This window comes from Populus nigra, chromosome 3 (assembly GCF_951802175.1).
Source record: "Populus nigra chromosome 3, ddPopNigr1.1, whole genome shotgun sequence".
NCBI lineage: Eukaryota > Viridiplantae > Streptophyta > Magnoliopsida > Malpighiales > Salicaceae > Populus > Populus nigra.
The window spans coordinates 19,861,542-19,888,240 of NC_084854.1; the positions used below are offsets into that span (position 1 = coordinate 19,861,542).

Below are 26,699 nucleotides of genomic sequence, written 5' to 3' on the forward strand. Positions count from 1 at the left end.
TAGTTTAATCCCCAAGAAAATCATGAAAAGTTTTCCGCATCTGCATAGGTAGGTTGTTGATGCAGGCGCATGAAAAGCATCAACTAGGTGTGTTTTTTTTTCTTTTGGCAGCAAGGATCTGCTTACATTTTCTAGAAAGCCATAAATAATACATTAAATAGGCGATCAATTCTAATATTATTCGGTGCATCTTTGATTATATACTTGGAATTGATTTTTGTTTGATAATATAAAAAATCATTAATTTAATATTTTTTATTTTTGAATTAGGATTTGGCTGGAGAAGCGGTGGCTGTAGCTGAGATTACGATTTTTAAAAAATTATAAATTATAACTTTTAAAAATAACACCTGTAATAATAATTTTTAAAGTATTACTAGATAGTAAAAAACCACAACTAAATTGATGATTCACTAATCGACACTTAAACTGCAATACCACGTGGCTGCACAGTGCTTATCTCAACCAAGAAACCCGTTGATGGTAAGAAACAGGCCACTGGTTTGAGCATGGAAGATTCTGTCGCCTAGTACAAACAAGGGGAAAGGTCCGGCATGTCCCGAGTCCTGACAATAAACAAGCATGTGACGTAAGGTGCTGTTTACATTTTAAAATGGACACCTTGGCCGGTCATAACTATGATTTTTTAAAATGTATATTTTCTTTCAAAATAGTTTTTTTTATTTTAAAATATATTAAAATAAATTTTTTGATTTTTTTAATTTTTAATATTATCACATTAAAATCATAATAAAATACTAAAAAAAATATTTAATATTTTTCAAGATAAAAATACTTTAAAAAAACCAATCCTAAACACACATCAAATATTATTAAAATGCAGAGAAAAAGGTTGTGCACATGTTTTTTCATGTTTTTTCATGGAAACTAAATTTTTTTTTGTTTTATATTGATTTGCTGATATTAAAAATAAATGTTAAAAAATAAAAAATATTATTTTAATTCTTTTTCAAATAAAAAAACACTTTAAAAAACAAATTATATAAAAATAAACAAAAGCACCATCATGTGTTCTTCACACTTCACAGGGTAGATCACTCCACCATTGATTTGCTTGTATACAATTTTTCTAAATGCTTTGGGCGTCACCACAGCCAACAAAACACCAGGAGGGCTCTAAACCCACATCCAAGACGCCACTGTTTACCATCAATCAATCCTAGAAATTGATATCTCCACATGGGGAACTTTCTTCGCCCCTGTTTAAATCCCTTTATATTCGAGTTGGAATTTCAGCTCTAATCTGAGCGTTTCCAGAATTCTTTACCAAATCTGATAGCAATATTCTATTCAGTAGTGGCAATAATTTCGCCTATTTGATTAAGTGACAAAGGAAAGGATCAAGAAATACAAAGGCTCATTCCTTATAGTTCATTCACATTCGCAGTTAAATTCTAAACGAGAATAGCCTTCGGCTTTGCAAACAATTATATTCACATAGTTACATACATAAGCACAGTGCAGGTGAGTTTCAAGGGCAACACAAGATGCGGGATGCTATCATAGGAACCATGAAGATTACTACCATGAGACATACTGATGCTAGTGAGGGATTTGTTTTAACCATGAAAAGGAGCAGGACTGCCCGCAGTATCAATGCACAACCCGTGTTTCATTCTCTCTAGAATACAAATCAAATGTACTAGCAGTCTTGGGAATAGAAGCTGACCGCAACAGCTACCAAATCTTTCCATCCATGGTCATTAAGATACGAGCAGCAGTTCCTGCAGCATTATGGCTGGCTGCTATGATAGCAGCCTCCTTCATCTATGCACCGTTCATTGAAGTAGAATCTGCATGGACTAAATTGGCGTCGTCCAGAATCTTGCCATTGACTTGGGTTCTCTGCCTCTGGAAAGGATAACAAGCATCACTATTAAGTACCAATTTATATCACATTTCAGTACCGCGCAGTTTCATGAAAAGAAGACGAAGAAGAATTAATAGATTATTGACTATACCCAATCTGCAGGGTCTACTGAGTTCCCATTCAAGAGCTTGTGGTTCTCTTCTCTGGTCTTGCTATCCTTGTCTTTGTTACTTAATGGCAATAAGAGAGAAGCACCGCCAGTCCGATCAGGTAGCTCTGCATTCAACAACTCAAAAGTTAGTATCATCACTCAATGATGCTCCAAGGAAAAGGTGTAAAGAAAAATTAGAACAAAAAATTGAAGGACAGCCTTACCTGGTAATTTCTTGTCTAGAAAGAATACCACCAAATTAACAGTGTACCTGGAAAGCATCAATTTCGGAGCCAAAATAAAAATCAGAGTGACATAACATTTGTTTTTTCTAATAGAAATAACAACTGCAGAATCAAAAAGATCATACATACCATGCTACAACGACATCAACAGTGTAATGCTTGCGTGATGCTATAATCAAAAAGCTCAGAACTACAGCAATCAGCCAACCTAACTGCTTTATACACCTACAAAAATGCTCCAAGACAATCTGAAATTAGGTGGGCTAGTAAGGGCATTTGATTGGCTAGAATTGTGTACAATGTGAAAACAAAAGGGAAGGGATGGTGCAGACTTGAGAAAACCAGACCACTTCTTGCACTATTCTCTAACCAGATTGCTATCACATAACCAAAAATCATAAATTGATTCCCTATTATCGACCAATAGGGGGGGGGGGGGGGGGGGCGCAAGCCAGCTTAGAAAAGTCTCTTTTTCCATCTGTGAGAAAAAGCAGCATTTTTACAAGCCATATTATACCTTTTTGTGCCGTACTTCTGATATGTGAGAACAAAGACTAGAGTAAATATCATGTGTGATGAGAAAATCAAATCACCGCAACCATGTGTGATGCCCCGAGGAACTGCATGGTCAACAAACCAAATCAGCTCAAAAAATCATGGAAAATAACATACAAAAGATCAAATTAAAACAATGGTTACTGACAGTTAATTAAGAGTACTTCAAATAGACTTTGTGGATGTGGCAACCTGGCAAGTTTTGATCCCTGCAATGCAGAAGAGCTACCCAGTTATATATCTTGATTTGAAGCTCCAATTTTTAATTCAAATAAATGAAAAGGAAATGTTCAAACTAAAAGAGCAACTAGATTGATGTGTTCCATTCATTTCGTCTTTTCATTTCTTTAAAATAGAAGGAGGAGGAGGAGGAAATAGACATATTAGACATTGTACCTCACGACAATGATAATTAGGACCTGGAAGCTGGGTGGAATAGAATGTGATGATCCGGAGAAATTGAGAAGCCTAGAGAAGAAAAATAAGTCAGAGAAACTGTCAGAAGGCATAGGGGAAATGCATATTCTCCTAAAACAATCTGCAAACCAAAGTGTTTTAGTGCTAGCTTACAAGTTTCAAATAGCTATCTCGGTAATTTTCCCGGCATGGCATTGTTTGTATATCATTTCAGGGCATACAAGTTTCTCGACAAAAGAAAAGGAACTTAGATATAGATTTGCACTTACAACTAGAAATGCAAGAACCCTGCACCAAACTAGAACTGTGTAGATCTTTTTGCTCTTGAGGATGAAAGGATGGAAAGTCCACTGCAACAGAACATATTCCCAATTAAGGATAAAAGAATAAAAAATTTACCTTTGAAGTCACTCAAGCAAAGCTGGAAATTAAAGAATAAACACCACAAAAATGGGAAAAAATATAAATATGAATAAATAGATAAACAAAACAATGGGTAACTTCACAGCTATTTTTTCTCAAGCATCGTTTCACCTATAATGTAAATAACCAAAAATGTTTATCAAGGTTCCTAGCAAGCACAACCATTTAATAAAAGCTGCATGGGCATGGCATTGAATAAGATATCGCTTCAGAGAACTTGTTGAACTTAAATTCAACTTAGATAGGAAACAGCCCCACATTGAGTGAAAGATAGATTATCAGAACCAGAGGAGATTTTAAAATCATTTTCCTATCCATAAAATCATCAGATATGTAAGGTGGCAGAGACTCTGAAGTATAACCAGACTCTAAGCGAAGGGATTTCTTCACCATGAGCATGTGATTTGAATATACTTTATTGATAAGAACTACTTCCCCACCAATCAACACAAAAGCTTTTTCAAGAGTACAACAATGACAACACTATTACAGAATTCTAGGCATATGCGCGAGTTAAGTGTAGTTCGACTGCCAATAATAAACAGTAAAGATCCCATGATTAAACTATTTAAGTCTTCACCTCTAATAAACAGTGTTACTATCCTGATGACTCTATGATTCAAGAAATGGCAAAGCACATTTGAACTCCATGTGCATTTGATTTTATAATATAGGGATATATTAAATACAGAAATCCTGATCACAAAGGAGGCAGGAATATAACCTATTGAAAGGAAGTTATCAATTAGGAAAAGTGGACAGGGAAAACGAGGTCAGAAAATTAAACAAGAAGTGGCAGTGGGATCAAAAGTGTAAGGGAAACTATACTGTAACCTTACCACAACAAAGGATAGAAAGACAGTGGTGAACAGCGTCTCACTAATGTAGGCTTTATCTTGCCCAAGCTCCTGAATTATCAAACATGGTTAGACAATGGGAAACCAGGCATACCAGATAGGGGAGAGAAATGAAATGCTAGCACCAACCGGAAGAAGAAAGAACCCAACATCCTGCAATATTGGTCCTGGGCGATGTAGATAATGAACTCCTCGGGCAGCCAAACCATGAATGTACTGTGGACAAAAACCATGCATTACAGATGTTAGGAGATAAACATCAAACTAGAATCAGAATGGCAAAAAAATAAGATGGGGAAGTGCAAAAACACAAAAACTCAACCTAAAAATCTGATGGGACACTGCATAAAATTTAAGATATCCTAAGAAGTAAAATCACATCACAAGTTGATTACGATGACCATCGAACGCACTAGTAACACATGCCCAGAATATGCAATTCAGCAACTCAAAACAGCACGCACTGTATTAGTGAAATCTCACAAAAATTGTTAATATGGGAAAACAGATGGGGAATTTAACTTATGCTTGTGGTGTTTATTATTCTTTATTGAACTTAACATACGCTTATGCTAAAAGTATAAGTTTTCTCTCAAGGTGGGGCAAACGACGACAATAAACCTTTACCAGATCCTTCACCCTTTTTCACAGTCCTAAAAATCGAACTAACAAGGTGACCAAAGAATTCAAACATTAAAGTCATTGAAGAAGAAAAACAAGAGAGTAAGGTAAAGGGATAGCAAACAACAACAACAACAACAATAATAATAAGAGAGAAATTGAATTGAATTGAGACCTGAAAAATTAAACCTCCAAGAATGTATTTCCAATTATCTGCAAGTAAATTGATCTCTGTTGTCGTCTCTGCACATATTCTCTTCCATAACTTCACACACCAAAACAAAACCTTTTAATCGAAAATCAAATTCACAAATCATAGGAAGATTAAAAACATAAATAATTCAGAAAATAAAAACCTTAGAAGCCTCGCGACCAATGTAAAGACTCATCTTGCTGTTATTGGGTTTGTGTGTGTTGGGTTTTAAGCACCAGTTCCATAATACCTCAGAACACAGCTGTTAAGGTCAACATCATCATCATCATCATTATTCTCCTCAAAATCCAAACATAATCAAAAACCTCTACACTTTTCAACTTTAAATTCGAAACCTCTTCGGTTCTTCACCGATCGAGATCTCCACTGAAAGAGTGAAAAAATCAAATGACGAGTTTATAAGAGGAGGAAAACAAAAGCAAAAAGCCCTGTGCCTTTGGATGGATGTTTTATTTTCTTTTCTTTTCCTTCCCTTTTAATGGTTGCTAGTAGAGAGAGAGAGAACGCGAGTTGTACACGGGGAGACAGATTGACGAGAAAGAAAGAGGAGAAAAGGGAGGGATTTATACTCTACTATTTTCAACTTTCAAGGTTAATAAAAATTGGAAGCTACTGCTTTTCTCCCTCCTTTCGTTAACAAGAGGGGGAGAGAGGGACCCTTCTTATGTACGATGCGATCTTACTAGGAAAATGAGAGAGATTTTCGACAGACATGTAGATGTTAGAGAGAAAGGAGAAGATTCTTTAAAACTCACTCCTATCATTGCTCACCACGTGTATTTATTCAAACCTTAATAATTTCCTCTAATTACATGCCCAAGACACAATTAATTAATTAAAAACATTATTTTTTTTGTTATCAAAAATCAAATCATTGAATTGATTTTAATACTATATTTATTTCATGGAATCTGGTATTATTGCTTGGGGAAATACATAGATAGTGGCTGTTTGAAATGTTTTCTCCAATTTGTAAGATATTTGTTTTTAATAAATAATTAAATAAATAGGCTTTTTTAGTGTTTTATTGCATAAAAAAAGTTTTTAATATTGATTGAAAAGTTTTATATCTTAATAAATAAATTGAGAATCATATTTGTAAATAGATAAATAAATAAGTCATAGATAATAAATAAAAATAAAACTAAAAAAATTAAAAATTATATATAGATCAAGATATTTAATCTCATAACACAAATCATTTATCTAGTTATATTTAGTAAATTTATTTATTAAGATTAATTTTTTATTTAGTTGAAAAATAATGCAAACAAATGCACACAAGAAATAGGCTAAATAAAATAAAAGGAAAATGCTATTATATAAGTATACACATATTATAAATATTATATAAAAAAAATTATTTTTTTAAAATAATCTATATAAAACTTTAAAAAATTATAAATAAATCAAAATAATATCTTCAAATATTAAATACAAAAAAAATAATTTAGAATAAAAAATTTTATAAAAAAAGCTAAATAAGAAAAAATAAAAACTAAAGAGAAGGGATATTATTTGAAACATAAATAAAAAAATATTTTTAAAAATATGTATTCAAGGAATGTATCAATAAAAATAAAAATTAGAATTAGAATGAAAAAATAATAAAATGATAATCTAGGTGTCGAGAGCACTTTTTAAGAAGAAAAAAATAAAACAAGCGATTTAGGTTAAAGCCTGGTTGAGGTTAGTAAAATGGAAATGCACCTGTAAGGAAGTTTTATAATTATTTGATACCAGGGCATTTAAGTATTTTTATTGATCATTTAAAAAGAAAATGATAGCAGAGCGCCAGAAAAAAGTTCTATTTTTTTGTTGAAATGTTATTTTGCTAGTTTTATTGTTAAATTAAATATAAAAAAACTCTTTTTCCCGCAATGAATATTTAAAAGATAGATGAGTCTATGAAAAATAGATGTGTCTATGAAAAGACTATGGATCATTCATATTGGTCATAAGATCACCACCATCCCATTGGAGAAAAACCTGAAAAACAAATAAGTAAAATTTTTAATTAAATAAATATCAAGGGATGAAATGAAGTAAAACGAATAATGCAAAATAAAACAAATAACAATTAAAAAAATTATAACTAAATTCAACATAAAGACCAATTAAACTTAAATGTTAAGGGAAAATTTAACTCTTCAGAGGAGAAATTGAATAAAACAAATCAATCGATAAAATAATTAAAAAAATAGCAATTAAAACAATTGGCACCAAACTTGACATAAAAATTGAATAAAAAGAATTGTTCAATGATGAAATTGAAGAAAAACAAATAAATCAAGAAAACGCTTGAAAATGAAAAAATAGCAATTAAAGAAATGATGACCAAAATTGATATAAAAAAAATAACAAATCAAACAACTAGGGACGAAATAGAAAATAAAATCTAATTAGGAATAAACAATGTAAATAAAACAATTACAATTAAGAGAAGAAGAATTGAATCAAAAGAAAAAAGAAATTGAAGGGTTTTGATAATTTTCTGAATGGTCAGTATACAATCCGAGTAAGAAAGAGATGGAAAAAAAAGAAGAAGTTAATTAGTGTCAAACCATATCTCATTGCTATACACGCATCACTATAAAAAAAAGATGATGCTAAGATGCATTAAATGATGTGGTGAAAACTTGATTTCAACCACCGTCGTTAACCACATGCATCGTTTGAAAGTGGTAAAATTATCGTCGTGTGCTAAGCATGCTTTAACAGCCTATGACTAAACAACAATAACAAAAAAACCCTTATAAAATTACGATCAAGCCCTTGAAACCAATGCTGAAAATTTTGAATAGCGAGTATAACGGAGTAATCCAATTGTTCATAAAAAAATAAAAATATTCCAAGAACTGAACAACAATAATAAAAAACTATGAGAAAATAACAATCAAACTCCTAAAACCAAAGCTAACAAATTTTCACAACAAAGATACATGTGTAATTCAATTGTTTATAATAAAATTGAAATTATCATACAATTTCAAATAAAAAATTCTAATTATTTATTTTTAATGATAATATGAAAACTGCATTGTTATTAAAAAAATAAAAATAAGGGTGCTACTCTCAAACAAGTAAAAAAAGACAAATTAGATGTGTACCAAGACTATTATACCCTTCAAATAAATCTTTAAAAATTAAAAGATGACTTGTAATAGAGTAATTTTATTGTAACCTTATACACGTATTTTATTGTAGATGGGCTACAATTTAAAAAAAAAGGCACGGGTTTAGTATTTTACTTAATAATGTGACTAGTTTGTTAGTTTATCTAAAACCAGGCAAATAAAATAATTCTCAACCGTTTTTTATCCTCATCTTCGAGCCAACTGACAGGTATTTTAAATAGATTATTCACAGTAAAAAAGAGACACTGTAATTTCCTTTCAAACCTTAAATAATAAAAACATGGGCCCACTCAACTACCAAAGAGGCAGCAAAAATAAAACTGTGAAAACAGAAACAACAGATATTCTCTCCCTCGAAAGACTACATGTTTTTGTTTTACCTGCTGCGAGGGGGGAGGGGTTAAAAATCGTGGTCCATTCCGGCCATGGCCTGCCTGCAACATCTTGTTACTTTTATTAATTCTGGTTGGAATTTAATGAGATGGAGTGATGGATCAACGAGACTGTTTAAGAGAAAAAAGGTAGATTAGGCTAAAGTCACGGGTATCATGGCTCGGCTGACGAGGGAGAAAGAGACGTCCTTGTTTTCAAAATTTGAAAAAGCATGCTTCTCATCTTAATTCTTAAACCGGTACAATCACGTTCATGCACGCCACGTCATTTATCTTCTCTCTCTGTCTCGTAATCAACGAGGATACACGTACGCGCCCACCACTTGTCATCACCCGATCACTGCCTGCTACCATCTGTTTAGACGGTTATTTCCCAAATTACTCCCTCTTTCTTTTGCATATTTTAAGGCACCGTTTGGGAACGCGGCTGCGGCCGCGTTCCCAAAAAATTTAATTTTTTTTTGTTAAAATTTAATATGATTTGTACGTTTTGAATTATTTTAATGTGTTGATGTCAAAAATAATTTTTAAAAAATAAAAAAATATCGTTGACATGTATTTTAGCACGAAAAATTATTTAAAAAGCACCCGCAACCACACTGCCAAACACGCTCTAGACAGGTAACTCCAACTCATGTAATGATTCAGCGTGCTTACCATTGCCGTGCAATGTACTTTATACACACGCACATTAAATTTATAAAAATAAAACACTAAAAAAATATGTAAAAATATTTTTTAAAAATAAATACAGTTTTTAAAAAACCCGTAAAAGAAAAGGTTACAACACTCTCGAATGTGTTCTGAGTAATGTATTTGTATATCAATCAATTGGTTTTCAAAGGTAAAACCTTATTTTGAAAAAATTTAAAAAAAATACTTGTTGATACATTTAATAATTTTTGAACTTTACTAGTTTAATTTTATACACTGCACTGTGAGAAGAAATATTTTTTTCTCAACGCAGAAAAAAAAGTGTTGACATTGTTAAATGTTTTACTATCAATAAAAAGTTTATTTCAAGCATTTAATAAAATAAATTAAAAATTATATGTACTGATAAATGATAATAAATATGTTGATTAAAACAATAAAAAATTGAGTCAGAAAGTTAAAATAAAAATTTTATTTTTTTATTAAAAAAAAGAATTGAATATTTGTTTCAATTATAATTTAGATCCCAAAAGTTTTAATTAGTTTAAATCAATAAATTTTATTTTTATTTTTTCAAATTAAGTATTAACTTAATATAAAAAATTATTATTAATATTACAAAAATCATATATAAAACCAACCAACCAAAACAAAACATCAAACTTAATTTTAAATCAACTTAATAATTAAATTAAAAATAAAAATAGTTAAATAACAAGAAAAAGTTAAAGAAAAGAAACATTATATGTAATTATTGCAACTCGCAATTTGATTGTGTTTTTTTATTTTGTATATTTATAATTTTTTTATTTTTTTCCTCATATTTTTTTTTAAATGTTTATAATTTCAAATATCATTTCATAATTTACTTAGATTATAATCTTATATTTCATGTCATGTATTAAATTAAACTCAATTAACTCAAGTTATCATTATCCAAACAAAATTTTTTTACATTAAAATTTTTTTACCTAAATTGCGGCTGTCGTAAAGCAGACAAAAAAAACAAAAAAAAAATCTAGTTACACGTTAGAATGGAAAGGAACCACACATCAAGTAGACGGTTTATAACCAGAACACCAGCCACGCGATATAACAGTAGAACATATCATACACATTAGAGTAAAAAAACCTCCACCTAGCTACTTCAGTGTTCTAAATTCTACCTCCAGGGTCAGGTCATGGTGCAAATTCTGTATACTGGCAACCGCTTCTTGATAATAATAACAAAAAAAAAAGATTGTATAAATGATGAGAATTCCCTGCTGGGAAGTGTAAAATAACCCACATACCTTCTGTTTTTACCACCGTAAAAAACCATGCAAATGTGGAAATTTAGCATCATCTTCTATGATCAAACATCATTCCCAAATCAAGACGCAAATAGTTCATCCAATGCACATGCGTGAGAATAGATCATGCATGGTTCCAGGACCATGCACATGATCTGGTAAAATTGCAGAGTGCATGTATGCTTGGGTCATCAACTGCGTTAGATTGCAAGGTTCCAAGACGATAAAAATAGGAGGACGAGGTAAAATAGGTTAGATATAAAAACAAAACGGCTCTTAAAAAATGATCAAATTACCTCTAAGTGTTTTTTCAATTAATAAACAGTCAAAATGGTATAATTTTGAGACGGAAGATATATAGTTGAATCAGTAACAACTTACTCGACACTTTTATTAACAAACACCTAATAAAAGGAATCAAATTATAAACGAAAAAGAAAAGGATGCGATATTGGGATTTTTTAAAAAAGAAAATTAGAGGGCTAATCATTATTTCATTAAAAAAATTGCAGAGAGCAAAATAATAATATATAATATATAGCTTGTGAAAAGTAAGTTTTACACCGAAATGAATCAAAATAATATTTTTTTTATTTTTAAAAAATTATTTTTGATATTAGCGTATTAAAATGATCTAAAAATATAAAAAAAATATTAAATTAAAATAAAAAATTAAAATTAAAATTAATTTTTTTAAAATACTTTTAAAACATAAATTCATGTTGGTTGAGATCTTCATAGAGCCACCAATCCCAATCGTTCAACAAACATGAAATGGTCTTAGTGGAAAAATTACACATCCAGTCACTGTTATCGTTAACTCACTACTTCCACCAGAGAGAGAATATTGATCACACACGCTGGCATCACAACCGAACCTTTTAGAATCGGTTCATTTTTGTGTTTTATGAATATATTTAAAAAATTTAAATTTTTGTTGTTATTTTAAATAAAAAATAATGCTACTATAATACTAATCAACGTGTAGTTTATGTGTCTTTATATTTCAAATTCATAGCTTTTATATAGCAATGGTAAAGTAAGTCTAATATAAGAAATATGAAATATTTGAATTTAGATTTTTCTAAAATAAGAAATATGAAAGTCACTTAAATTATATATTTATTAAGAGGGGATGGAAGACTTTGTCCAAGCTTATATCACATCACACATTATTTTGGCGGTTGATTAACCCCCTTGATGACATGGAATATTTAATTGTCAACCATAGCCATAGTGATATTCGTCTAGAATCTTGACTAAATTGCAACTTAACAGAAAAACAACTTGTCTTTTGTTATTATTATTATTATTATTATTATTATCCTCTTGACTTTTGGGTAGGCATAAAATGCACCGGGTTTATTTGAAAAGGCCAACGGAACTTTAATTTTTATAGGCCCCTCCCGCTCATGGAGTGAGCAATGACAGTGCTGGGAGAATTTAGGGGTCTGTCCATGAATTAAAATAATGTTTGGAAATGTATTAGTAATCTTGTTTTAAGGGTTTTTTTTATAATATTTTTTTAAAAATATTTTTTTAATATAGCATGTTACAACGATAAAATATAAAAAAATCAAGCAAATAACGTTTTGATCACATTACTAAACATCCCGAAATTAGTTGAGCGACATGACTTTGTAGATAATCTCAGAGAGTGTCATGACAAATACGACTCTGTAGACTTTCTCATATAGGCCTTAGTCAATCACGTTATTTAAATCAATCAATTATAATAATAATAACATTTACCGCAACGATTAATTAAAATATTCACATAAGATTGAATCTATATAGCAATTATTGTGAAAAAGATTCACATGATTAAAAATACTTCTCTTCAATTTAATTTATTGTTATCGTGCAACTCCATAAATACAAGCAACCTTTTGGAATATATCATTAATTAGTTTTTGTTTCTTGGAAGTCTACAGGACAATAAACTACACAACAATGGAAACAAAATGAAAGTTTGACGAGTCAAATTGCACTGCATGTAATTGGTACTTTTTAATTCTTGTTTTGAACTCTTTTTTTTTTTTCTTCAAGCAATCAGATATTTGAACTCAATGAAAAAGAAAAAGGAAATATGAATATGCGATGCGATTGCATTGATCATCAAATGATGAAGTGTTTGGATGCATGGTAACTAGTAATTATTTTTTAAAAATTTTTTTATTTAAAAAAATATTAAAATAATTTTTTTATTTTTTAAAATTAATTTTGATATTAACACTTCAAACAATTCAAAAATATATATAAAAATATTTTTTAAATGATTTTTTTTTCAAGCAATGAGATATTTTATCTTAATGAAAAAGAAAAAGGTTATATGAATATGCAATGTCAATTGCATTGATCATCAAATGATAGAGTGTTTCGGTGTATGATAATAATTACTTTTTAAAATATTTTTTATTTAAAAAAACATATTTTTTTTAATTTTTAAAAATTATTTTTGATATTAATACATCAAAGCAATTTAAAAATATGTATATAAATAATTTTTTTTTAAATTTAGCCAATCCCATTTAAAATGAAATACTAAATAGAAGCGATATTAGCCCACCATAGAGTTTTAAATAAAAGTATTTGCGTCGGTTGAGTTTAGATTGATAAACAATTCCAAATAGGCGAAAGAAAAAAGGGAGAAGAAATTGTATTGCGTGATTATAAATAAAATTCCAAAGAAGCAAGCACTGCAATTTGGACTTTTAGCAGTCAATGGTCAGCAGGGGCGGGGGCCTGGAGCCATCGAGCCAAGTCTGAGTCATGAGATGGAAGAGGTTTAATTAATGGATGCATCGGTGGTGTTGGAGCATGAAAACGGGAAGGGCGGCTCGGTAAACGTGATCAAGACGTGTCAAGCAGCTTTACAGTCAATTGTCGTGTTTGTTTTACACTTTTACAAACCTAACCCCAAGTATACGTGTGCTCATGCAGTGCATCCCCATGTATTTGTCGCCACGCTCTCTCTTATCTGAGTCTCCTTTATACCCCCTTGCCGTAAATGGATACCGCGAAATTGGAATAAATAAGCAGAAGAATTCAATTTCTTTTTTTATATATATTATTAAATCATATTACAAGTATTTTTTTTTCCTTTTTAATCTGAGAGGAAATTATTGGCCTTGATATGTTTGGTTCATTACCACTCGCCGATTCTCCATATCTCAATTTTTCATAACAAGAAGTGTATTTTTTACTCATGCCGAGCCACATGTTGGATATTTTTTTTTATAATTCAGGATAAATAATGGTTAACCTTTGTAACTTGAAATTGAAGACATGAAAGGTAATAATTTCATGAAATTTATATTAAAATAAAATAAAAAGAATGAAAATCAAATTTGATAGAAAAATAAAATTAACAAAGATAAAATCGTTAAAAAATATCTCAATTAATAAAATAGCAATAAAAAAAGAAATTAAATTTGAGAAATGAAAAAATTAAAATAAAATGAAATTAAAAATATTTTTTAAATTAAAATAATTTATTCAAATAAAAAAATCACAAACAGAATAATATAAAATAAATTTGAAGGAGAAACAAATTGGTACCGGGGAAAAGTATTCTAAAGCTATTGTGTAATTCGAGGAGAGAGAGGGGGAGAGAGAAAAATCCATTTGGTGCCAAACCGGCGAAGGTACTATACACGTGTCATACAAGGAGATAGACACCACTTGGACGAATTGAAAAGGATGAAAGATTTTTTTTGCCACTACCACGTGCATTACCTTAAGATGTGAGAGCGATTCACACGCTGGTGACTGAGCTGCACTCGTGAGTAATTCTTTATATATATATAATAATCAAAATACCAAATTGCCTTTAAGGCTTTAAGCCCACCTGAAAATAACAAAAAAAAAAAAAACCAATGTGAGCAATTTTCGGATTGGATATATTGTAAGAACTTTACAACCAACATGCTGGATTGTCCACGCCTTGTATTTATTTAAAATAATATAAAATATAAGCATTTTAAAAAAGATCAAGAAAAGGGAAATTAAGGCAAAAACGAAAAAAAACAGTTGATAATTCATCTCCCCTTTCCTACTTCTTAGGGCCCCCCAATTCACAGCTCAGGTCCCTGACTTTCTTTGCTGGCTATTTGTTTGTTGCATCAGCTCCCTTTCGGCAGTGGCAAAGAGGAGCGATGAGGAGCCAGCCAGCCAGCCAGCCAGCCAGCCAGCCAGCCAGCACCTTCGTTTTTGCGTAAATGGCAGCATCTTACCTTCACGATCTTTGTTATTGGCTCAGAACCACAAGATGCCATCAAAATATGGAAACAACTCGGTGGTACCATGAATAGTCAATTCAAACTTTAAATTCCCGATGCCCTTAGACTCAAGAAAATCTACCTTTAATTTCTGCACATAAAAGCTCTCCAGATCGGAAGGTCCCCACGATCGTGGTCCATAGAACACAGCTCAACGAACAATATTGTATCATCCCCACCGCTTTTTCTCGGATAGTGTTGGGTTTCTCTTCTTTCTTTTTTGATGGGGGGCAGTGTTGGATTCTTGAAACGGATTGTTATTAATTAATTTATAGCTTTCCCAATACATTAGCATATATGCTCTGAAAAAAGACATTTTGTGCACAACGTAGAACTTGAGTAGCTACTACTTTCACTCGGATTCTTCACAGCAACAAAAAATAAAAACAATTTCTTAGAATGATGTTCTTAGAAACCGTTTCAAAAAATTTAATTTTTTTTGTTAAAATTTAATATGATCTGTATGTTTTGGATCATTTTTATATACTGATATCAAAAATAATTTTTTAAAAATAAAAAAAATCATTAACATATATTTTAGCATAAAAAATTATTTAAAAAGCAGTCTTAACACAATCCCAAATATACTAGTCAATTCCATTCCAAACAGCGTTCCGGAAAAAATCCCTCAGTTTTCATTAAAAATAGCATAGCAGTAATAATTTTTTAAAAATAAAAAAATATTATTTTAATATATTTTTAAATAAAAAATACTTTCTAAAATATTCTTTACCACGCTTTTGAAAAATCTCGTACTCGAGTACCCGTCTGCTCACGTAAACAACTTCTCTCACATGTTTTGATAGCAGAAAACAATCTTGTAATTATGTGGGATCAATCCATTTATTGAGAACAAGAATGCTTTTCTACTCATTAGTTAACAGTTAACTGCTCGATCTGCCTCTGGATTAAAAAAAAGAAGAAAAAATCCCTCTCGCTGCTATCAATAGATTAGAAGTTAAAAGAAGACCGGCATGCACATAGAAAATCTTTTTGATTCATAAAAATAATAATTTTCATCACACCATTGGAGCTGTCAGGTAAGGTTAGCTGGTGGGTTAAGCGAGGGATTCTTCTCTCTCGAGAAGATGGAGTCTGTAAGAATACAACTTTCTGACCAAGTTTTTCCTCCGACCACTTGGTAGTTGGAGCCCATAATATGGTCAAATATTGCAAAAAAATATTGACTTGACTTCAAAACGGGCCCCACACCAACCATCGTTTTCTAGAGGGGCCACGTGATTAGGCAATTGTTTTTTTAATCTTCTCAACGAAGGCATCAGATTGCAAGTATTTTGCAGCTGAAGTTTCACAGCTACTGTACAGAGGAAATTTCACAAGGCATTTGGGGTCTTGGCTTGTTGGCATGCACGATGAAATGGAATGGATGGCAGCTAAAATCCATGTTTTTTTTAATTTGCGGTAGTAATTACTTTTTAAAATAATTTTTATTTTGAAATATATTAAAATAATATTTTTTAATTTTAAAAAATTTATTTTATATCAGTATATTAAAACAATACATAACATAAAAATAATTAATTTAAAATAAAAATAAATTAAAATTAAACATAAAAATAAATAACTATAAAGCACATCATGTAAGAAGTTTCTTGTAAAGAAGACACATGGTTTATCCACATAAATTCCCGGGGTGCTCTTGATCTACAAGTAAAAAGGGTGTTTCGTTTTTCAAACTATAAAGCACCTTGATTGATGGCAACATGCTCTCTTCTGCACTACCATTTATCTAGCACGTGTTCACTAATGAGATGTATATGGTTTTTTTTTTTTTTTAAGTGAGTTTGAATTTAGAATATATAAAATCTAATGCATTTTCGAATGTTTCTTCATGGTTTTGATATCCTATATCAAAACTATAAAAAATAGATGAAAAATTAATTTAGTTTTTTTAATCTAAATATATTTTTAAAATAACTTCCAAACACAGTCTAAATACATCATTAAACATAATCTAAATTCAAATAAAAAGTAAAAATTATTTAAATACACGGGTTCTACGTTTATAGGCTGAAATATCTTAGTAATTTCTCTCTTGTGGTTCTAAACGATCTCCTACAGCCCATGAACGATTGTTTTGTTAGCTTTTTGAGCAGAAATCAGAATACAAAACAGATGAGCCCATTCTATGATTTTCAAGGCTAAGCCCATATGAAAGTCGAGATCTATCATCTTTCTCAGAATGGCCTTAACCGATGCAGAACAACCTTGCCCTCCTCTGTTTCCATTCCCATCTACCTGAACATTCAAAACCCTACCTTAACTCTTGCCACTATTTTAGGTTTTGTCAAAAACCCACCCGAGTCATGGCTCTACATGGATCTAGCTCTTGCTACAAAGTGAGTTTTAATTCTCATTATTACTCTTTTTTTTTTTTTTCTCGTATTGTTATCTGACTCTGCTTGTTAATCTATCCATTATCACCCTTGAAACTTCATTTCTTTTTTATTTTATCTTCAAAAGATTTGAAATTGAATGTTCATTTTAATGAACCAGCAAATCCTGAAATTTCATTATGTTAAATTGAGGTTCATATAAGATTATTCTAATAATCATTAGCTTGCACGTTGTTGTAGGTAAATTTTATTGATATAAGAGAGTTTAAGAGACAGCAATGTTCATGGATCAATAGTTTCATGAGAATCCATAGTTTCTCTTCACCTTCCCTGAAACCAAACATATTTTTGTCTGAAAGACGTCATTGTCTTAAAAAGTTGCACATTGGAGGAGGAACCCGTAAGTTTCTTTGCTTTTCCATCTCTTTTTTCTTCTTTATAGTCTGACCTTGTTATTGGGCAAGTGAACCACAGCACTTACAGATGACAGCAAGTCTAAAACTGCTATTTTTTTAGTTTTTGATGATATCTGATTGAATATATTTATGTCACTTCAGTGTCTCTTCCATATTGATGTTCCAACTTGTATTGTCCTCGTCTCTTGTTGCGGCGGCAAACGTTTAGACATGTTCTCAGATGGATTGATTAGACATTTTTATTTCATGGTCAATGAGCTTAGTAGGTTCTAGGAGTCACCCCCCTTCTAACCATGAAAAAAAAAGGAAAAAAAAAAATCCAAGACTAGCGAGGTAATTAATTGGCTTATGATTTACTCCTCGCAGGCAAGCGGAAGTGCCCCTAGTTGAACACTGTTTATTGTGGGTCTGCATTTCTTCCTTTTTTTTTGTGTGTATCAGTTGCCTGCATTCCTCCTGTCTAAATTAGTGCTAGGCTGGAGCAGGTCTCTAATTGTATATTTGTATATAGCACAGAACCCTTTGCACAGCCTGCCCGCTTATTGTCATTAAGAGCATGTCAAGTAAGAAGTGAAGATTCAGAGGAAGTGTCAAGTGGTGAAAGCATTGTATTGGATGAGCAGACCTTAATGCGTGAGCTTCAGGTTGCCATTGAAGAAGAGAACTATACCCAAGCTGCAAAAATCAGGGACAGCCTTAAGGTACTCCAGGAAGATAGCAAGGCTTCAGTACTGGCTGCAAATGCTCGGTTTTATAATGCTTTCAGGAAGGGGGATCTGGCTGCCATGCAATCCCTTTGGGAAAAAGCAGATAATGTATGTTGCGTGCACCCAGGTGCTAGTGGGGTTCTTGGTTATGATGATGTCATGGAAAGCTGGGAGCTTGTATGGATGAACTATGATTTCCCACTAGATATCGAGTTGAAAAATGTTAGAGTGCATTTCAGGGGAGATGTAGGTTATGTTACATGTGTAGAATTTGTGAAAACAAAAGGTCGCAGTTGGGGGGCACAATTTGTAACAAATGTTTTTGAGAAGATTGATGGTCAGTGGTTCATCTCCATTCACCATGCCTCACCTGTTGACTTGTAAGCTCCTCACAATCACATCACAATACATGCAAAAGATGATTGCCCCTATTTTTATTATGTAGATTCACTTGCATCACAGTTCAGTCTTGGTAATAAATGTTGGTTGAACAACTGCACACGTGCTCGCATGGCTTACAAAGTTTCAGCAACTCTCTCTCAGTGATCTTAACACCTTAAATCTTTTACCTATAGAGTAGATTGTGAGAAATGTTTCTGAAAATTGCATTTATAATCAGGTTAGATCTTAAAAACTATAGCGTATCGTGTATGTTAAAAGGGTACTGTTATGTTTGGGTATGTGCCCAAAGTATCTCTTAAACAAAGAGGATCATTCACCAGGCATTGGATTGCAGGATATGGTTTATTTAGCGTGGTGTTCTTGACAGAGCCTGGGCAATTGTCATCCACTTATTTGAGCTCAAGATGCAATTCCGGTGATTGGATCAAACATTCAAACAGCTGCTATGATTTCATAGTAACATTGTCAAGAATGGGTTTGATATCCTTCTAATATTGTGAAAACTAAGATGAGCAAAATCATATGGTTGATGTTTTCTTTTTGTAGAGCATAAACTCAGCACCAGCACATTTCTGGTTAAAAAGAGCCACTATTAAGTAGGATGATACCACTTCTTTCTTTATCATCCATAGTTCTTCCCCTTTCTAGCCACAACCCGCTTCATTCAGTGTCTTACGAAATTAGATTTTCGAATACTGGCAACAATATCGTGATGATTTAGAAAAGCACCGTTACTTTAAGCCCTCATAATTTACCACATCAATCTACAGATTTATCATTTCATTATAAAATGGAAAGCTTAACATGAACGCCACAATCTTTCCTGTTTCAAAAGAAGTTTTGCACGAGGCACTATATAGTCGCTGTTCTGTGATGATAACGTAATTTTTTTTTGCCTTCTAAAAACTGTGTACTCTCTGAATTTCAGAGCTGTATATTTCATGGCATTGTTTTCTTTACACTCAACACAAGGGTGATATTAGTGGTGATTACAGCTGACGAAAAATCATTCCGACCCAAGTCAAAGAAAACCAATGCGATCAATCATGAACGCCCCATCTCTAATCCCTCTTTGCCATTTCAAGAACTTTAGCAACTATACACCAACAACAAACAGCCTCCTGGCACGAACCCACTACACCCTTTCAAAAGGGGAAAGAGGGGGGCTTAGAGTGTATTTCACATGTGTCTTCCCTGGGGGCATGGTGTGGATCTTCTTTGTTACGTCACAGGAGTTCCTTGGTTCCTGTTGAAACTTTTCACCAGAAGCATTGCTGAAATCCAGAAGATCAGTTGATTTTTGACAGCTTATAACCGTGACACCAATGAAGAATGCCTGTAATGAAGAAATTGATGAACTGAATTCAATCGAATACATTCCCTTTTCCACTTGTGCCAAACTGAAGATAGGCTGATCTTGTTGGTTTGCTCCCTGCATGAGTGGATATACAAAATAAGATTCCTGCCTATATAGTGACACCACGAGAGCGGTGAACATAAATTCTCAGCTAAAACACAAATGCAGTACCTCAGTGAAAAGTTTAAAACAATCTGGCATAAGGCAACTTTTGGATGTCCTTGGAATCTCACTACACTGGCTTCCATTGGAGAGTATGCGTAGTTTACAACCAACATCCCAACCTCCACAGTCGCATGATCCACCAGATCTCCACCGATGTATCAATGGAGAAGGAACTCCCTCGTTTGGCAAGCTATGATTACCACCGGGAAGTATGACAGTAGTAGCACTATTTGAGTGTTCGGTTTTTCCCAAGTTACCAGAACATTGACTTTCTGGAAGGCACTGTGAGGAGCCCTTGTGCATCAAGTTTTCATTTTGATCAGTCTGCCGCAGGTCGAGGCCTGAGAATTCATTAAGCATTTTGAAAACAACTGCTGCAAGCTCCCTATTTGCCATGAACCTTGGCGATGCCTGATCTGCCTGACTTAGGTCGACACCAAACAAAACAGACTCTTTCACCTTAATCTGGCAAATAGAGCTTGGTCCAGTCAAAGCAGAGATAGAAGAGCTATTATTAACCTTCATGCGGCCAATCACATTGTAGATATAGCCACAGCTCTTCTCTTTACTACCTTGATTTATCCAGCTACCACTCTTTTTCTTGATTTCATCAATTGTATAGAATGTATAGTCGCAGCCTGAATCATTCTTCTGAGGTGATGATAACTTGTTCATGGTGGCTGCAAGAATGTTGCTATTGTTGCCAACCGCAAATCTGAACAAAGGAACTCCGTTCCTTATTGTAAGCTGCAGGAGAGCTTTTATTCTTGGTGGCTCATGCTTTTCATCCTTAAGTGGTTCAGTAGCATCAAATTGCTTCAAGTTGAAGGAATTCAAGCTATCCTTTAAAGAGTCATTTTCAGCTGAAAGAAGTGTCCTCGAGCTCCTGGACTTCAGCAGAGGATCTAGCATCCTTCTCAACGGGCTGGATCTAGCTCTGTTATGACCACTTGCCTTCTCTCTGTTTGAATTATCCAAACAAGTAGAACCTTCGGATATCACGGGGCCAGACTTCGTGGAAATGTAGCTGGAGCTCAACTGTGGGACAGTTGAACTCTCCTTGAAGCTGAAACTCCTACTCATTCGACTTAAGCTGAAGCTAAACCGGCGATTTGGTGAAGGATGCCTGCCTTTTCTTGCCATCACTTCCATTGTTTCTTGATCCAAAGTATTTGAAGTTTCAATTACACTTTCTTTCGCAGCCCTACCACTGCTCTCTCCTGCAAATTTATCTTCAGACAGTCTAATTGGCATCTTACTTGAACATGCAGATGTGTCAGATGCATCAGCTGATGTCTCTGCACCCCGTGTAACTATTGCAGCGTGCCGCGATTTGTGGGGTTCTGTGTCAGTTTCCTTTCTAGAAATCAGCGAGCATGAGTGCAGAATTTCAGAAGAAGGTTCTGACGACTGAGCTTCCACATGAGAAAAGACATCTGACAAGCTCCGTTGGTGTTTTTCATTCAAATCCTTATCCAGCAGTGTCCTTGGTTCCTGAAGGGAGCAATTTGTGGAGAACTTTTTTGGTACAAGGAGAACTATGTTGTTCTCCATGGATTGGTGTTGAGGAGAAAGATCAATAGAAGATTCTTGCAACTCCTCTATTCCCTTCTTAGTTTTACCATCAGCAACATTCTTTGCCTTAGAACTGGGCGAAACATCATGGCTTCTCAACTGTGATGATGGAACTCTGATCCTTGATGTAATCGTTTGATCCAATGGTTTTCTCTTTACTTCTAGTCCTTCCTTCTCCCCAGCTCTCTTCTCGGCCGCACTGTCACAAGCGCTCATATTCACCTTGGACCTGATTGAGATACTGTCATATCTTGAGTTTGAAGACCGACTTCTAACTTTAGAAGTGATCTTCTGATTTACATCTTCTCTTTTCCCCTGTTCAAGAATGACATCTGAATTATTTCTGCCAACAGACTTGGTGGTCCTTCGTACTTTTTTCTGCCCGTTCACACTGCTCTTGGAAGAAGTTTCAAAATCTTGAAAGCATGAAGCATTCTGGATAGGAGGTTTGGAAGCTCGAGAAACATGGTCTCTGTGAGAAGAGTTCAGACTTGAAGAAAGAGAAGGATGCTGCTTGCTTCGGTGAGCGAGAGTGTTATTGTGAACTGCATTTGGAAAGGTAGTAGACCTCATTGTAATTTTACTTGGCAAATTGCTGCTAGTCAATGATGTGCTATTGCTATAACTTGCTGCAATCCTCCATTTCTCTAGACGTGACCAGTCCAAAACTCCAACATTCAAAGCCTTATCCTGTATACTTTCACTTCTTTCCATGCGCTGGAGATAACCTGGCAAATCTGACATATACTTTACAAGCTCGTCATCCTTTCTTGAATTTCTCTTGACAGAGTGCAGCTGGTGGTTGTTCCCTGAAGTTTTTGGTTGGACCAAGATCCTATCATTTGCATGAAGTTTCAGTTCACGAGGCATGTCAACACATCGCTGACTACCATAATATTTTGCTTTCAACTTGTCTTGATGTTTTAGACTCTGCATTGCTTGGGTTGGAAGAGCAGTATCCAAATGTTGCTGCCATCTAGAACTCTTCTTGAGCTCCAAACCGAATCCCCTTTCACTGGAAGGTTCTGAGTATGTACGACTTGATTTCACATCAGATGACATTTTGGACCCTTCCATTCTTCACTGACTCATTTTACCTGCAAAAGCACAAGGAAAAAGGGTTCTGATTCACTCTCCAGCAACTTCAATTTCTCACAATTCATAAGTTCACAAGTTGTTAGGAAGCTGAAATTAACTCAACCTCATGCCTGCAAGAGAATATGCTTACATATGTTTTTTTCACGAAGCAGAATGGAAGCAAGTAAAACATGGAAAAATTGAGTTTTTCACAATTCATAAGTTCACAAGTGGCTAGAAAGACAATAGCCCGTGAGCAAGAACAGAGATAAATCCTAGGGGGAAAAACAGCTACTGGGATTTATGGAATTAGGTTCCTGGTTGTTGGGACTGTTTCTTCACCAGTCGTGGAATCCTAACACTAACCCTTATTCTAAATTTCAGATAAAGTAATAGAGATCCCTTCAGATAGTATCCCAACAAATCACCCAGCCCATTTCAAGAATCCACTGTTTTCGTTAATGGAAGTTCATTTCAGTTTAAAAACCAGAAAGAAATAGTATCTTTATTCTTTGGCTGTTTGACATGGGAAATCCAAATCATCTTACAACAAAACAATCGATTTCCATCTTCCAATAATTTTAATCAAGCTAAAATCAATATCACAGTTAATTAAAAGAACATGCATCAGGGAAAAAAACAAGAAGGAAATTAAATCAGAATGGGCGGTCAGGTATCTCCTTGTTGATCTTCGTCTCTAAACTGATGCAATTTTCATACTTTCTTGCTCCAATTTAAACAAAAACCCATGTTCACAATCAAGTCAGAAAAGTAACAGATCTAAACAAAATGCAGGTTCATTCAATAATTTGGCGACAGAGAAATCTAATAGAAAAAGAAGAACCCTGAAAATCATGCTTTTTCCACTAACAATGGACGCCAGTCTAGCCATTAATCATCATTTGGTGGAAAAGACAGATTAATTATTATATCACAAAAAGAAACATGAATATTTCCACATCCAGTATTTCCCTCCAGTTTCTCAGAAATCGAACAGAGCTAGGAGCAAAAACGAAGTCGGGACTAGAAAACATACCAGAAAACGAACAAAGGAGGAGGAAATTCAGGTTCAAGAAACGAAAAAGAAGAAGAACGCGAGCCCCGAAAAAGATCCGATACGTAACAAAGCAGGCAGTCGTCTCTCAGTCCTGATGGGGCACTGGAATCATTGTCATTATTTATCTTTCTTGAAAACAAACAAGTGTAACGTAGATTATATGCAAAGAAAAGAATTAATCCTCCGGCAGAAATCAACAAACAAAATAATAAGTCTTCCTTCTTTTCTAATCCTCCAAGACGAGGGTTTTTTTCGTATTCCTTCGAAACGGTAAAAAAACAAGGAGAGAGACAGAGAAAACAGCGAGATGGTGAGTGAATAGAGAGTTGGTCAGAGAGTGGCGTTTTGTTTCGTTATCAATGGTCAGACGCATAAAAGCAGAGAGGGAAAGCAGAGAGAGTAGAATAGGGCAATACACTAGACTAGACTACAAGGCTGCTAGCGAGGTAGGGTCCCACAAGCATGACTTCTTTCCTTGTAGCGAATCCCGAAGCTCAACTGTGGGGACACTTGAGGTGACGTTAGCGCCACACCCCCGCGCTTTTGTTTCCTTTCATTTTGGGATTAGTATTTCTCCGGGGGGAGGTTTAAGGATAAGGCAAAGGTTAATTAAGGGTGGTTTTAATTATTTGTTTTACTACTAATAATAACTCTGCTTCTAGACGTTTCAGATTTTTAACAGGTGAAGGCAAAGAATTATATAAAAAGCTTCTTCTTCTTCTTATTATTATTACAGTAGTTATTATTTTTTAAAATATTTTTTTTTATAAAAAATATATCTTACTGTACTTACGTTTTATTAGCAGTTTCAGGGGTTGCCTTGAGTATAATTTTGAACAACATTCCTCTTTAATTAATGCAATAAAACATTATAAATACGACTTAAAAACGCTTTTTTCCCCCTGTACAGAGAAAGGAAAAGGGTAGAGAAGGTGCTTTTACATCCTGCAAGACACAGTAGTACTAATCTCTTCGAGCTTTTTTCTTTAAACAAAAAAATATCTCAGTGTGTTTCAGAATAAACATTATAATTACGACAATTTAAATAGATTACCTTGACTAGAATAGTATTATTTGCAAGGATACAATAAACATAATAATAATAAAATGTAGCAACATATTAGGATTCGTCCGGTTATAGGAAGATAGATGTTAAAGTTATTTACTCTTGCTAAAGAGAAAATTACGAAGACTTAACTAGTCAATTAGCCACTAAATTAAATATATATATAAATTTGCTGGTAGCTAGCAAAGTCATAGCATTTTCCATGTTCTTTGTAAATTAGAGCATCCTAGTTTGAAAAAGAGGCAGTCTACAAAGGAAAGCAGTGGCCTCCTTTGAATAAACAAGAGCATGCTAAAAACCCCACATGAAATATTTGATTGCGGGGAATCTTGTGCCCATTTTTCCTTCCTTATCTAATCCCCACCTCCTTCAAGCTTGTCGTATACCAATCTTGGCATGCATGCTTTCATTTTCCATCCCTTTATTGCAAGGCATTTTGTTTTGTGGCCGATCTGATCGATCTCGACTTTGATAAAGAAGCTTAATGGGAGGCTTCCTCGTACAGTGAATTAATTGCGAAAACAAGATCCCTTTTTCTAGTGATGAAATGGACAAAATATGCAGTTGCGAAGGAGAGTTTGTTTTTACCTTAAGGATCAGTGCCCCTCTTTCCTATAATCATGTCCTTTTCTGTCGAGGGTTATCATTCTACGCAGGTGTCCAGCTGTGGTTTTCCATGTATATGATTTCTATCTTAAAGCCTATGGTGATAAATTCACAGCACAACTTGCCCGGAGTTTCGTCTGTTTCTTTGCTACTTGCGCCAGAAATCACCACCACGGCTCCTAATAGTAACGATGCTGACGGGTTAGCTTAGACACCATCAATTGTGGATTGGTTTCTTTCTTAACCTGTGTTACTATTTGTCATTTTCGGTCTTGCATGAACCGTTTTTGCAGGGAGCCTATTCCCCTTGTTGATCTTGTCTAGATGTATATTCTTATGCTTTGCTGGGCAGTCTGCCTTTTTTTGATATGGCTTGACCATATCCATTTTTGTTTTCCCAGGGGGTTTGTTCCCTCTTTGTCTTCTGTCTATCCTATACATGTTTTTGGATTTGCTGGTCCTCCAGTTTGGATACTTTGTGATAAAAAATTTAGTAAAAATGGTTTAGCAGAAAGAAAAATGTTACTAAGTTTTTGACGCGTTGTGCTCTCTGTTTATATATGAAAATTGATGGTGTCATGGAAAACTTCAAACAGAAATGAATTTTTTTAGTCGATGAGCTTTAGATTTTTGTTGATCCTACAAAATAAATTTATCTTGTAATAATGAACACTTTGATTTTTAAATCAGTTTTCAGTGTTTGTTAATTTAAGAATATATAAGCAAGTAAAAATAATAAAAGAAATTTTCTTTCTGAAATTCTCAGGTAGATTTTAAGATCTTGAGCCATGGCTCACATCTCACATATCTTTCACGATTAATTCTTATAGAAAATTTTCTCAGGC

At 33.5% G+C, this 26,699-nt stretch overlaps 3 protein-coding genes across 6 annotated transcripts; 1 reads left to right on the forward strand and 2 right to left on the reverse strand.

Annotated features, from left to right (window-relative positions):
- Positions 1-1,413: 1,413 nt before the first annotated feature.
- Positions 1,414-6,001, reverse strand: LOC133690012 (phosphatidylinositol:ceramide inositolphosphotransferase 2-like). The gene is made up of 12 exons (XM_062110151.1): positions 5,457-6,001; positions 5,276-5,365; positions 4,609-4,695; positions 4,462-4,530; positions 3,469-3,549; positions 3,179-3,250; positions 2,931-2,991; positions 2,745-2,847; positions 2,357-2,452; positions 2,207-2,253; positions 1,983-2,107; positions 1,414-1,872 (listed from the first exon to the last, which is right to left on the reverse strand). The coding sequence occupies exons 1-12, from the start codon at positions 5,487-5,489 to the stop codon at positions 1,789-1,791; spliced, it is 948 nt and encodes a 315-aa protein (XP_061966135.1). The 5' UTR covers positions 5,490-6,001; the 3' UTR covers positions 1,414-1,788.
- An 11,211-nt stretch (positions 6,002-17,212) lies between these two features.
- LOC133688924 (F-box protein SKIP8-like) lies at positions 17,213-19,008 on the forward strand. 3 transcript variants are annotated; one of them, XM_062108576.1, is made up of 3 exons: positions 17,291-17,429; positions 17,650-17,826; positions 18,359-19,008. In XM_062108576.1, exons 2-3 carry the CDS (start codon positions 17,727-17,729, stop codon positions 18,931-18,933), a joined length of 675 nt encoding a protein of 224 aa, XP_061964560.1. In that variant the 5' UTR covers positions 17,291-17,429; positions 17,650-17,726; the 3' UTR covers positions 18,934-19,008. The 3 variants fall into 3 exon arrangements, with proteins under 3 accessions (XP_061964559.1, XP_061964560.1, XP_061964558.1); XM_062108574.1 differs by having other exon boundaries at positions 17,298-17,429; positions 17,667-17,826; XM_062108575.1 differs by lacking the exon at positions 17,650-17,826 and having other exon boundaries at positions 17,213-17,429; positions 18,354-19,008.
- An 854-nt stretch (positions 19,009-19,862) lies between these two features.
- Positions 19,863-24,572, reverse strand: LOC133687781 (uncharacterized). 2 transcript variants are annotated; one of them, XM_062107099.1, is made up of 3 exons: positions 24,162-24,572; positions 20,480-23,145; positions 19,863-20,383 (listed from the first exon to the last, which is right to left on the reverse strand). In XM_062107099.1, the coding sequence occupies exons 2-3, from the start codon at positions 23,123-23,125 to the stop codon at positions 20,087-20,089; spliced, it is 2,943 nt and encodes a 980-aa protein (XP_061963083.1). In that variant the 5' UTR covers positions 23,126-23,145; positions 24,162-24,572; the 3' UTR covers positions 19,863-20,086. The 2 variants fall into 2 exon arrangements, with proteins under 2 accessions (XP_061963083.1, XP_061963084.1); XM_062107100.1 differs by lacking the exon at positions 24,162-24,572 and having other exon boundaries at positions 20,480-24,139.
- Between the last annotated feature and the right edge of the window lie 2,127 nt (positions 24,573-26,699).